Genomic DNA, 13,766 nt, shown 5'->3' with positions numbered 1-13,766 from the left:
AACAGGGGAAATAAAACCAATGAAAGGAAGCTGAAAGACAATTTCAAGTTATGGTATAAGAATCCACGAACAAACTAAAATTCATACAAGTCTGTGATTCAGATATTTTTCGGCCAGCAGAGAAGGTCTTGCAGGCCCTGACAGTCCACCAATACCATATTGAACATCTCAGAATGACATGCAATTGAACATTCAGCAAGCCCCCTCGCTGCCCATCTTTAAAAACGGTCTCAAAACTCACTTGTAGTCTTTGGCATTCGACTCAGCATGATTCCAACTTGATCTTGGTTTCACTCCCTGGTGCTTTCTACTATCTTTGTGACTGCTTTATTTTTTGTGTCTACGATAGCTGTCCGTGTTTAAGCACTATGTGACAATTTTAGCTATTAAAGCACTATATAAATCAATATTTATTGTATTATTTGGACTCAGACCAATCAATACTGCTCTGAACTTTGTTGTCGCTATAGGACAGCAATAAAATGTGACCTCTATAGCGCAAAATGAGCAACATTTTGAGTTTGCCCACCTGAGTTGTCAGGAGCTCAAATAGTCCTTTTGTTTACATGCAGTGCCTCATCTCTGCGGAAGGAGGCTTTTCTTTCTCTTTCGGAGTGCAGCGCGACTCTGACCAGCTGTTTCCCGCCTTGAATGCGATCAGCTGCATACACGCACACATACACGCACACGCACGCGTACTCACACACACTTACACACGCACATATACACGTACACACGCGCGCACACGCGGAAAGAGGAGGGGCTGAGAAAGAGCGAGGTAGCGAGCCACACACAACGAGGGAACCCCATCAGCTGGAAGTCGAGTAACATTACAACTACATCTTCAAACGCCGGAGTCCCATCTTTTTTATTCTCCTTTAAATCGGATTCAGAAACGCCAAACTTCGGCCTTTTTGAAATTCTTATCATATCATCTCGAATTGTATTTTATTCGACACATATTTATTTTTGAGAGGGTTGAAAGGGGACTACAAGGTGGTGGTGGTGGTGGTTGGGAGGATCAAAACTGGAGAGCCGCGAGCATGGAGTATTTCATGGTGCCCGCTCAGAAGGTGCCCTCTTTGCAACACTTCAGGAAAACGGAGAAAGAAGTCATCGGTGGGCTGTGTAGGTGTGTACCCAGCATGTGTTATTGTCTATTTTGAAACGCGCGTGGCGATGAGGCAACATGCTTCTGTTGTGCGTGCACGATGCATCTGGGAGAACTAATTGGGGGGGAAATGACCCCCCTGGAACGCGTTTAGGTTGTCACGCAGACGGCTATTGGCGTTTTGAGGTTGTTTGTCCCCATTCCAGTGAGAAATGTGTCTCTTTAGTGGCCAACAAACACAAACCACGTGGTTGCTCGGCAGCATACCACACCGCTGCTCACTCCTTTAGTTTATCCTCAAATTACCCCTCACCAACGTCGTCGAGGCAGCCGTGTTCGGTGAGGTTCAGCCCGGCCGCGAATGGCTGTTTTGATCGCGGGCTTGTTCGGTTGGCCAAGTTGGAGTAGGGAAGCGCGGCCATGCTTCTTATGCTGCTGTTGGTTTGGATAGTAGTGCCGTAAGCAACGAGGGGCTCTAAAGTCTGCCTTTCGCGTCCGTGACGTCGACTTTTTAACGTTTAAAATCGCAACCTTTCGTTTGTGGGCAGTTTTTTTGCTTTTGTTTTCGGGAAAGCAGAGGGGTGACTTCGCCTTCGCTGTGTCGTGTTCACCGACTGCCATGCTGCCTGCCGCATTGTTGTAATGGCGGGGGACGCGGAAAAAGTCTGTCCAAAGCACGTAAAACGGAGCGATGGAGGAGCAAAAACCACTCTGGCGAATGTTTTAATTTATAATCCCTCTTTACGAAAGCACCATTCGATAAGCACGTCACGGAATTGACGCATTTTGCGAAGACATAGGGGAATAAATTGTGTTTATTAATAAGGGGGTGTGCGTGTACGTCCGCAAAGCTGTGCTACCAGGGAGGCGGAGGGATCTGGTTTTGCTGATTCGATCCTCGCGTGTGGCATTATGGGAAACCAGTCCTTGTGTTTAAAAATAACTTTCTGTTCTATTTTCTATTCTACGTTGACATTTCAACATGTTTTTGAGACACACGTTTTTTTTTTATTAACATGGCATAAATAATGTCGTTTGTCTGTAGCCGTTGTTTTTGACCACGTGACACGACCAGATGCCTGGGAGTTTCAAAACAGTGGCCACGTTCGCTACGCCTTTTCAGTCAAATGAAGCTAACTGGTAAATATACCATATTTTCCGCACCAAAATCCTAGATTTTCTTCAAAAGATTACCCTGCGCCTTATACGCCTTATATGTGAAGCCACAACAGGTCTCACAACTCCTGTCAGCACCCACCGACTCCATTTCCCCAGTAGAAGTGGTGCGTAACCCCAGCCTAGTGTAGTGCCTTATCATGTGGTGTGCCTTATATTTGAGTAACATTTTGTAAATATATTTTATGTGAAAAACATTTTTCATTCATTGGTAGTGATCCTTATTAGTAGTCCTTCATTGGTAGTACTCTGGTGTGCGTTATGCACCAAAAATATGGTAACTGTTTACAATAGGGTTCTAAATGTATTGGATTGGATTTGCCTTTATTAGTCTCACAGTGGAGAAATTTACATTTAACAGCAGCAAAGTGATAAAAGGAATGAAAGTAGAAAAACAAAAGAACAAAAAAATTAAATCACAAATAATATGACAACACAAAGACAATATGACAGCATAAAGACACAGTCATTCATTTTAATCATAAGGGAGGTTCTTTGGTTGTACACCAACATAAACTTGAATATATTCGAAACACCTCAGTGTAGTGTGCAGATATGTACCAGAAATTATCACTTTATTTTAAGATGCATGTACAGTAAAGTCTCGTTATATCGATATTCAAGGGAGTCCGAAAAAATATCAATATGTCCGACCCTGTTTGCATGTAATTTTCTCCGTGCGTGCATAGAAATAGTATCGATATAACCGGGACTATCGATATATCCAATATCGATATAACGAGACTTTACTGTATTAACATATTGGAATGCACTAAATGTATCATCAATTGTAATTAAACCCAATACAATATAGATCAGGGGTCTCCAACATGGGTCCTCAGGGGCCCCTGTCCTGCCTGTTTTCCAGCTTTCCAAGGAGCAACACGCTTGATTCACATGATCAGGGCTGGTTGATGAGCTGATCACATGAATCAGGTGTGTTGCAGTTGTGAGAGGTGGAAAGCAAGTCTCAAATTTTGAGGTGGGTCGTCATCCTTGCGAAATTGAAAATTGAAGACATTGTTTTCATTTATTCTGCTGATTTTAATTTTCAATTTTTTCCTCGTCCTCCCGATCTGTCCTCAGCCTGGCCAACATTCCTCTGACCCCTGAAACTGCGCGCGACCAGGAAAGGCGAATCCGCCGCGAGATCGCCAATAGCAACGAGCGGCGTCGCATGCAGAGTATCAACGCCGGCTTCCAGTCGCTGAAGACGCTCATCCCGCACAGCGACGGCGAGAAGCTCAGCAAGGTGAGCGACCGGGTGGCTCTCAAATGATTCCGTGTTCGCTTTACCGGGCTTCACTTCTAATGTTCTCTTGTTAGGCCGCAATCCTGCAGCAGACGGCGGAGTACATATTCACGTTGGAACAGGAGAAGACGCGACTTCTGCAGCAGAACAACCAACTCAAACGAATCATAGAGGTAAAAGTGACGCCAATCCCCAACTTTCGGGATCCGGTCGTTACATCTCGAGCACACAACAAATTAATAAATACCATATTTTCCGGTGTATAAGGTGCACCCAAAAGCCTTGATTTCTTCAAAAGATGACCGTGTGCCTCATACGCAGGTGTGCCTTATATGTGAAGTAATATTCAGCCACGTCCCGCAACTCCCGTCAGCAGCCACCGACCATTTCCCCCTGTAGAATTAGTGTTTAACCCAATCCTCTACTGTAGCACTTTATAATGTGATGTGCCTTATATTTGGAAAACCTTTAGATATTTATATATTTTTAAAACTTTTGCCATTTCTTTTCTACTTTCATTTCTTTCATAACTTTGCTGCTGTGAAATGTAAATTTCTCCACTGTGAGACTAATAAAGGCAAATCCAATCCAATCCATTTATTAAAGGTGTGCCTTATACTCTGGTGGGCCTTATACAACAGAAAATACAGTAACTAGTTTTCATATTTGAAGTCAAAAATAATTACTGTTCGTGTGGTTTGCTTTGGACTACATTGATACCTTGGCTTATGAACTTAATTGGTTCCCAGACAGTGTGTAAGGTGAAAAGTGTGTATCCCAAAAAAAATTTTCCCATAGAAAACCATGAAAATGAGAATAATCCGTTCCCAGGTCCCCATAAAACATAATTTTCTAATTTCTAATTTTCTAAGCCTTAAAACTACACAAAATATACCTTATTTTATGTATAATAAATGTGCTATGGTATTATTATTAAAGAAATAAACTGTGCTGTATAATAAAGTCGTTTTATGGTTATTGATGGCTTGATGGATTGGAGTGGCCGGTTTCATCAGCATTAAACACATGAGGAACGTAGCCTTCTTTCACCATCTTCACCATTATCTCATTTTCCGTACCGCTTATTCCTCATTAGGGTCGCGGGGGTTGCTAGAGCCTATCTCAGCTGTCTTCGGGCACGAGGCGTGGGACACCCTGAATTGGTTGCCAGCCAATCGCAGGGCACAAGGACATACAACAGTCACTCTCACACTCACACCTAGGGACAATTTGGAGTGGTCAATCTGCCTGCCATGCATGTTTTTGGAGTGTGGGAGGAAACCGGAGGACCCGGAGAAAACCCACGCGGGTCCGGGGAGAACATGCAAACTCCACACAGGGAGGCCGGACCGGGACGCGAACCGGCGACCTCTGCACTATGAAGCCGGTGTGCTAACCACTCGGCTACCGGGCCGCCCTTGAGGATCCCTTGTAGGTGATATTCTATCTAGTTCATCATCAATTGTGTTCTGTTTAGCTGGGTTGATAGCTTTTTGCATCAAGTGTACAGATGGCTTGTGCGGGTTGTTTGTGGAGCCTGATTGATGGGATATTTTAACCTTGCAGTCTACACTCTGCTTTTGAACTATCAAAGTTGAAACTCTTACTGTTGTCTGCCTGTCTCTTTAATGTTTAAACCCCCCCAACCCACTGCTGCGTTTTTCACCGATCATGTGGCTTTAACCGAAGACTGGGGCCGGGGAATAAAGGTCAAAAACAGTCGGCTGCCATTTTGTTGTTAGAAGAACCGGCTCGTTCGCTCCGTATACGAAAAAAGTTCGTATGCCAACGTAAAGTTCGTATGCCAAGGTAGAAATTTCATAAATGTAACGTTCGTAAACCGAAAAGTTCGTAAGCCAAGGGGCTTGTTAACCGAGGTATCACTGTATTTGAAATTGAAAAATTACAAAGAGGCATTATACAGTTATATTTGGGTTACTGTTTAGTGCAGGGGTGTCAAAGTCATTTTTTGCCGCGGGCCACATTGTAGTTATGGTTTCCTCTCGAGGGCCATTGTGAATTTGGGGAAGCCATTAAAATTTTTAATCTCGTCCACATATTACATATAGAGGGCACAACAAATTAATGAATATCTAGTTTTCGAATCTGAAGTCAAGTATAATTACTGTTATTGTGGTTTACATCCAAAAATATGAAATTTGGGTTAGGATTTTAGCAAGCACCATGGAATTTCACAAATTTTATTTGCTTTCGTGGGCCGAAAAAAAATGGGCCTTGATACCTGTGGTTTAGAGAGTTAATGGCTAGGGGGAAGAAGAGCCTATCCCAATCTGTGGGTGGGTGTACCCTGAACTGATCTCCAGCAAGTCATGTTTCTTTTATGGAACTAACTGTCTAATTGCCATATCAGAATCAGAAAACCTTTCTTCGTCCCACAATGAGCAAATATATATAACATATCTAACTTTGACATTGTGCATAAAAAACGTTAACGCTTACTTGAACAATAACTGAACAAACACAATTTCAAGACTAGTAATCCACTCATTTGATTTGTTGTGTAAAACAAGTCATCATTTTCATGGCCCGCCATTTTCAGTTTAAAAAACGCTTCAGTCAAGATTTGGCCTCTCATGACGAGTTCCTCCCTCGGTAGGAGGTGAGCGGCTCTTCCCCAAAGAGGAGACGCGTGGAGGAGAAGGATGAAGGCATCGGCTCGCCGGACATCCTGGAGGAGGAGAAAACGGAGGACCTGCGGCGGGAGGTGATTGAACTGAGGCAACAGCTCGAGAAGGAACGCTCCGTCAGGATGATCCTGGAAGAGCAGGTGACCCTCTCTCACTTAAAGGACAACCGACACATTTTTTTCGTTTCCGAAGTGACATCAGAAAAAAAAACGTTTTATAGCATCTAAAATACCTAAAACATGCAGGCTGATATTTTTAGTCAAATGCAAAACACCAATAAAAATGACTTAAAGTGTCCAAAAACTACTTCAAATTGAGCCCGGAAGTGGCCAGTTTCAGAAGGTCCCGCCTCCTTGTTCATGATGTCACGGCAAGACGTTTTGCCTTGCTCGAGAATCAAAACAATGGCTTCAGATTCGGAGAAGATGCTTTCTTGTTACTCATCCAGTTCTGAATATGATTCAAATAGTTCTGAAGAGGAAAGCATAAATGTTTGCAATCGATGAAAGAAGTTATTCCGTGTCATTTTGAGACATCTGGACAGAAATGTAGCACCCAGAAAATGCAGAAGATGGCGCCCAAGCTCCGTTGGAAATGGGCTGATTTGTCTCCTGAGAATTTGTGTCAACTAGTATCAAATAGTAGTCTTGGTGTAACACACAACGATTCACCATCGCGTTATTTATGTTTTTTTCCTTCTAATTTCGCCATCAACACGGATCAACACAAAGTTTTCAGACCAAAGTACCGCAAAATGCATTGTATGTCGCTTTCTCGGATGGTGTTCCAAACGTGATGTCACGTGGGAATCGTCACCAACTCGAAAACAAGACTTCCTGAATATTCAGCGTGAGTCTTATAGCATAAAATATAGCTATATGTGGTGGAATCTTTGTAAAATACGGTCAGTAGAAGTCATTTGAAGTGATTTTACAAATTATGGACACAACTTGACCGGAGGCGTCGGTTGTCCTTTAAACTGCTCGCCCATTTCACTCTCGTTCTTACGCACATTCGTTCAATCAAATAAAATCACTTCCAATCATTATTGCACACATTTGTAAATTGTTGATTCTGGCGCGTGTGTTTGTGCGTGTGTGCACATGGCAGATGCGCTCGCAGGGTGCAGAGTTCTACCCGGAGAAACTGAAGGCTGCGAGCCAGCCGAAACTTGTGAGTGTGCACAAGCAACTGGAGAGGGACTTGACGCCTGCCCACAGCCCTCAGGTACACACACACCGGTGGCGAGCCGTGTATTTCCCACCTCGGCCTTCAATGCGTCGTCTGATTCAATCCAATCCTTAATAACTATTTAATGACTACACAACCTTGACTCAGCTACAGCTGCGACTCATATAAAAAGTGTGGTGTTATTGACTACAAGTCCACTAGAGGGGAGCGTTAGCCAGGAAATAAGCCCTGCGAGGAGGCCTTGGTGTCATCAACTGGAAATCTGACTGATTCAAGGAACAGTTTGATCGACACTTAATTGATGCTACAGGGCCAGCAGAAGTGATTGTGAAGGCGTCCAGGTAGATTTCTGACCCTGGTAAAAATCATGGCTGAAATGCGATCAGTTAAGAATGTATGGACACAATAACTCGACATAGTGGGACGATCACATGTCAATTATTGACTTGTTTCCAAAGGAGCTTCGATGTCATCGTATACAAAAATGTATGACAGTCATGGCGATGCTTGTTGTAAATTTCTGGTATCCATTTTAAATAGCAGCCTCAGAAAATGTGCATTGAATTTAAAGTTTCTTTCTGGTGGAAACCTGTATATGATAGTTGTCCATATTACATACATGTTAAGTCTCACGATTTGGTCGGGAGACTCTCGATTTTGACCAGAGTACTCATTTTAGACAGCAACTATCGACACAATACAGACAGTTTGCTTGTAATTTGAAACAAATGAAAATGTAAAAAACAAACTAAATTTTTATACTCATTGAATGTATCAATAAACAATGAAATCACTTTTGTGTTTTATTTGCCTTCGAATTTACACATTTGTAACAGTCACATTATTTTAACACGCACCGCAGTTGTAAGTATGAAAATCTCCCGATTTATTATTTCTGAAACTTAACGTGTATGATGTTAAGTGCTTTGTTACACTTTCAACAGCTGTTACAGTGCTATACAAATCAATATGTATTGTATTGTTTAAAAAAAGTGCATCTGTTGACATTACGTCTTCTCCGCCAGATGTCCGCCCCAGTCACCCCTCCCGCACCCACTCATCACACAACAGTCATCGTCCCCGCGCCAGTCCCTCAGCCGTCGCCGCAATCCCATCATGTTACCGTAGTAACCATGGGCCCGGCATCCGTCATCAACACCGCCTCCACGTCAAGACAGAACCTGGATACCATCGTCCAGGTAAGACCAGGAGACAATGTCGACAATGTTCTCAAAGACAAGACTTCAATGTTTAAACTTCATTTTGTTAAAAAGTCTTCATAAAAATAACACAATAAACACTTAAAAAAACCCGGTTTTGAAATTTACAATCATAAAAATAAATACTTAGATACAAAACACTTAAAAAACCCGGTTTTGAAATGTATAAAATGGCTGCATGAATTACAGTTGTGCCAAGTTGAATATATGCAATAATATTGGATTAAGAATATATTTGACATGCGAGTAGTGTATTGTTGTCTCCTATTTTGCTCCACCATTTCTGTTCAAATGTTATTTTCTTAATGGGCTAAAATGCTCAATGCCGGTTTTGTTAGCCCATCTATGGCCTTTTGCATTGGACCCTAACATCAAGCTAAAAGACTGATAAGTTCCTCAATTTTGTTCAGAGTGTCATGTTTTCCGTATTTTCCAGTGTATAAAGCACACCCCCAATGTATGAAAAAAGTTTTCCAAATATAATATAGAAAAGTTTTAAAAATAAAAAGCACATCACATTATAAGGTGCTACTATAGAGGCTGGGGTTGCGCACTACTTCTATGGAGTTGGGGTGGGTGTAGTCGGTGGCTGCTGACAGTCATTGCGAGACCTCTTGTGGCTCAATATGACTTAACATATAAGGCGCACCTGCGTATAAGACACAGGGTCATCTTTTTAATCAAATCAAGGCTTCTAGAACAGCCACTCATTGATGACGGACACCAGAGTGCACCCTGGCAACCCTCCTCATTGTCTCTCCCTCACCTGCTCTCTTGCCACAGGCAATCCAACACATCGAGGGCACCCAAGGAAAGAGTGGCGGGTGCGAGGAGGAGCAACGACGGGTGGTCATCGTCAGCTCTGGCCGCGCCCTCTCCGACAATGATGAGCCGGACCACTGTTCAGTGCCATAAGTTGCTGTCACACACATATTGACATACGCTTACATACATCCTCCAAAACTACAAGTGTGGACTCTTGACAGGGCTGGTGGCTGAATTGAAGCACTCTTTGTTTTGTACACATTTAACCTACTTAACGTGTAGTACCGTGATAGGCAGTTTCACCATGCTTACATATACATTAGACAACCCCCCGCTACCGAGCTATATATATATATATATAGTAAAGTCTCGTTATATCGATATCGGTTATATCGATAGTACTGCTTATTACGATACTATTTCTATGAACGCAAGGAGAAAATTTACATGCCGCAGGATCGGATATATCGATAGTCCGGTTATACCGATATTTTTTCCGACTCCCGAGAATATTGATATAACGAGACTTTTCTGTGTGTGTGTGTGTGTGTGTGTGTGTGTGTGTGTGTGTATATATATATATATATATATATATATATATATATATATATATATATCGGTCGAGTCCTATGTGTGACATCATGGCCACCTTTTTCAAAGCCTTCTTCAAAAAATTGTATGTGGGTAGAGCGAATGATGCACTTAGCGGTTTGGTTTTCTGTCTGCATGTTGCCATTTTTACTGGGCTGGTTTCCCGGTATATCCCAATTTTTCGGTACCTTTTTTCCATATGAATTTATTTTATTTTGTTTTACATCCACAGCCTAACGAAACAACACCTTCACCTTTCCCTTTCAGCAAGTATTGAATGCAGCTCGATGCGCTTGTTGCCAGGTGGCCCATTCCGGAAATCGCTTGCGGTACACTGAATGATATTCAAGTGAATGCTCAATCAATTTTGACTTCCTGATATGAGCAGGGGTCACCGACACCAAAACAGTTGGTTGAATCTTTCTGTGGACAGCAATCATAATTCCTGCAGAAGGAAAAATTGCGTCAGTCAATCAAATGTCAATTCCGTACCGAAAAAAAACATTAGGCTGGGGTCCACTACTTTTAATCCTAAAATGGCTTGTTGCACATTGGCACAAAATGGAAGTTATGCTGCATAAACCGCCATCGCCAATGTGACCACATGGCTATTTCCTATTATTCACAGTGTCGCAAAAAAAAAGTAATTCAGATTTTCTGCATGTTGATGTATTTCGTCATTGGAAAAACATTCCATTAGGAGTTGAACACTCTTATCATTCCTAGTTGATGTTGAAAGTTTATTCTTAGCTGTACTCTCACCACATTCCACCGTGGACAAATGGCGATTTTTATCTTGCTGGACAGATAAATTAATCTTTTCATTGTTAACGTCACAGCCCCTTTAATCGAAAAAAATACATTGGATGAATTTTAATCCTTTTATCCAAGCTGTATGTATAATTCTTTCGGGCAGCATAGTGTAGGGTTTAATTGCGGGTTCCCCCCTTGCCTGCGTGGGTTTCCTCCGGGCACTCCGGTTTTCTCCCACAATCCAAAGACGTGTGTTAGGTTTAGGGAATACTCAAAAATTTCCCGAGGTGTGATTTTGAGGCTCCAGCACGACCCCTGTGAGGATCAGTGAATTACAAAACGGATGGATATAACTCTTCAAGTGAAATGGTTGTTAATAGGCTCTTCTTGTTATATATATTTTTTTAAATCAGCACTTATGTGTCCAATACTGGAGCCTAACTCTCCATTTATAGCCCATTAATTTTTACATGCTCTTCTGTGCTGTCGTTTTTTTTTAAATTGTTGAAGCTTATTTGTTTTTGTAAGAGAAACGTTTTGGCGGCTGATAAGGCTTGTGCCTTTGTAAAGAGAGAATAATAAAGTTTCTACTACTGCTTCTATTGCTGCTGCATTATTTAAGTGCTTTTAATGTCTGATAAATTGCGTGTAGTGCAAAAACAATTTCTGCAGCTGAATGGTTCCTGTTGAGCTTCACAATGATTTAGTACAATGGTTGGCAAAAGAGCTCGACCCATTAGTTATAAAAATCACATTTTAATTCCTGTACTTAACTGTTTCTTATGAAAGGGGAACATAAATACTGTTAAAGGGTGAAAATTATTGACGTTAAGAAATCTCATACAATCCCATATTATGTCTTGTCATTTGCTTTTTTCTAATTCTCGAAAAAGACCCCACCACAGGCTAGTATAAGCGAAAGAGGACACAAAAGAAAATTGTGGTCGAGCAGAAGAAGATCATCAAAAAACACGAACGAGGTGTGCGTTTGTGTGACTTAACTGTCCCAGTACCATTATGCTAAGTCGACCATTGATACCATCCATTGACAACTATCATCACAATGGTAAATGAATCAACTTTATTATAGAGTAGTTTATTTCTTTAATTACAATACAATAGCACATTTATTATACATAAAACAAGGTATATTTTGTGTAGCTTTAAAGGACAACCGACGTCTCCGGACAAGTTGTGTCCATAATTTGTAAAATGGCTTCAAATTACTTCTACTGAGCGTATTTTACAAAGATTCCACCGCATATAGCTATAATTTACGTTTTAAGACTCGCGATGAATATTCAGGAAGTCTTGTTTTTGAGTTGGTGACGAGTCCGTACGTGACGTCACTGAAGGAACGCCCCTGACGGAAAAAAGACACATTGTAGCAGTCTTTCCATCACATCGTCGTCGCAGTCCAGAGCGCGCCCCTCCCCTCCTGTCGCCTCCTCCGCTGCTCCTTAGAGACGGCCCCTCCCTTCCTGACTCACCCGGGCTCCCGCACCTGTTTCCAATCCCCTTGATTGTGCCTTCTGGCTATAAAAGGCACTCCTACCTTTCTGTCTTTGTCGGAGTATTCAGGAAGTTCCTCGCTACTACCACACCTTCCAGGTCTGATCATTTATTCTCCCTCACTGTTACCTCCTATGTTTGTTGATTGTGACGTGTCTCAGTAAAAGACTCTTTTGGAACTCTGTCTCACCGTGCATTTTGGATCCAACCCTTTCCTCCTTCCGTCGTCCCTCGAGTATTGTCACTACGCCTCGAGTGAACGTGACAACGTCAATGTATTTTGCTATACTCATTTGGTCTGAAAACCTCGTGTTGCACCAAAAAGCCGCCAGAAGAGGGCGACCAAGCTCCATGGAAGGAATTTATCAGCCTGTGGAAACGGGCTGATTAATTCCTCACAGGAGCTTGGACGCCATTTTCTGCCTCTTTTTGGTGATACATTTCCCCCCAATGTTGCCTCAAAATGCACGGAATAAATTCTTTAATCGATGGCAAACATGTATGCTTTCCTCTTCAGAACTATTTGAATCATTCATAACTGGATGTGTAACAAGAAAGCATATTCTCCGAATCTGAAGCCATTGTTTTGATTCTCCAGCAATGCAAGACGTCTTGGCATGACGTCACGAACTGGGGGCGGGACTTTCTGAAAATGCCCAATTCGCAGCTCTTTTTTTTTTTTGCAGATTTTGTCATTTTTATTGGTGTTTTGCATTTGAATAAAAATATACTGCGTGTTTTGGGTATTTTAGGTGCTATAAAACATTTTTCTGATGTCAGTTTGGAAACAAAAAAGTGATGTCGGTTGTCCTTTAAGGCTTATTTAGTAGAAAATTATGTTTTATGGGGACCTGGGAACGCATCATTCTCATTTTTAATGGTTTCTTATAAATAATTATGTAAATAAATGTTTGGCAGACGAACCTTTTGCCTTACACACACTTTCTGGGAACCAATTAAGTTCGTAAGCTGAGATATCACTGTACATTTTTTTTCCAGAAAAATAGTGACTTTTAATGTAGTCATGAGCTAACTCCTCTGACCATTTTGTTTGTCTATGTGTGTTGTGTAATTGACTGACAGTTCAAGGTGTCCCTTGCCTCCTCCCAAAAACGGTTGATCCTGTTTCCAGCCCGCTCCGCAACCCATGTGAGGGAGGATAAGCTCATCAGAAAACAAATGTATAGAGATAAATCCAAACTGGCTAAGGGTGGTCCAAATTATATTTTAAAAAGAAAAACTAATACTAAAAGTATTAGTAAAAGTATAATATAAAAAATAAACTAAAATAGCTAATTAAAACCAACTGGAATTTACTAGCCAAAGACAAAATGAAATAAAAATTAACTTTAATAAACACCGAAAAAAATCCCAGCCTTCTTTGTACACGTACGGGCTCCTTTTTGGGATTGCAGTGACACTAACAACCGCAACAACACTACACACATACACATTCAGACACACAGCTGCCATTTTCCAGGCCCCGCCCCTTCTGCCCGCCTGCCCTTTAACCTTCCCCCTCTGGTATATATAGCGCTTACGGGACT

At 41.8% G+C, this 13,766-nt stretch overlaps 1 protein-coding gene across 3 annotated transcripts; it reads left to right on the top strand.

The window, feature by feature from the left end:
- Window positions 1-760: 760 nt before the first annotated feature.
- On the top strand, window positions 761-11,293 carry tfap4 (transcription factor AP-4 (activating enhancer binding protein 4)). 3 transcript variants are annotated; one of them, XM_089019352.1, is made up of 7 exons: window positions 761-1,132; window positions 3,374-3,539; window positions 3,614-3,712; window positions 6,157-6,327; window positions 7,298-7,414; window positions 8,404-8,577; window positions 9,382-11,293. In XM_089019352.1, exons 1-7 carry the CDS (start codon window positions 1,044-1,046, stop codon window positions 9,511-9,513), a joined length of 948 nt encoding a protein of 315 aa, XP_088875478.1. In that variant the 5' UTR covers window positions 761-1,043; the 3' UTR covers window positions 9,514-11,293. The 3 variants fall into 3 exon arrangements, with proteins under 3 accessions (XP_088875478.1, XP_088875479.1, XP_088875480.1); XM_089019353.1 differs by lacking the exon at window positions 761-1,132 and adding an exon at window positions 1,492-2,251; XM_089019354.1 differs by lacking the exon at window positions 761-1,132 and adding an exon at window positions 2,279-2,394.
- The last annotated feature ends 2,473 nt before the right edge of the window (window positions 11,294-13,766 follow it).

The sequence above is a fragment of the Hippocampus bargibanti genome, linkage group LG17, assembly GCF_051943395.1.
Source record: "Hippocampus bargibanti isolate YZ-2025 linkage group LG17, ASM5194339v1, whole genome shotgun sequence".
In the NCBI taxonomy this organism is placed as follows: domain Eukaryota; kingdom Metazoa; phylum Chordata; class Actinopteri; order Syngnathiformes; family Syngnathidae; genus Hippocampus; species Hippocampus bargibanti.
The sequence above is the reverse complement of the archived record's forward strand: the minus strand, read 5'-3'. Positions and strand labels throughout refer to the sequence as shown.

Bases quoted from the DNA above. Each gene is read 5' to 3' on its own strand.
- tfap4 (XM_089019352.1), top strand. From the start codon at position 1,044: ATGGAGTATTTCATGGTGCCCGCTCAGAAGGTGCCCTCTTTGCAACAC. The intron at 3,540-3,613 runs GTGAGCGACCGG...TTCTCTTGTTAG, and splicing joins ACGGCGAGAAGCTCAGCAAG to GCCGCAATCCTGCAGCAGAC. The intron at 3,713-6,156 runs GTAAAAGTGACG...CTCCCTCGGTAG, and splicing joins AACTCAAACGAATCATAGAG to GAGGTGAGCGGCTCTTCCCC.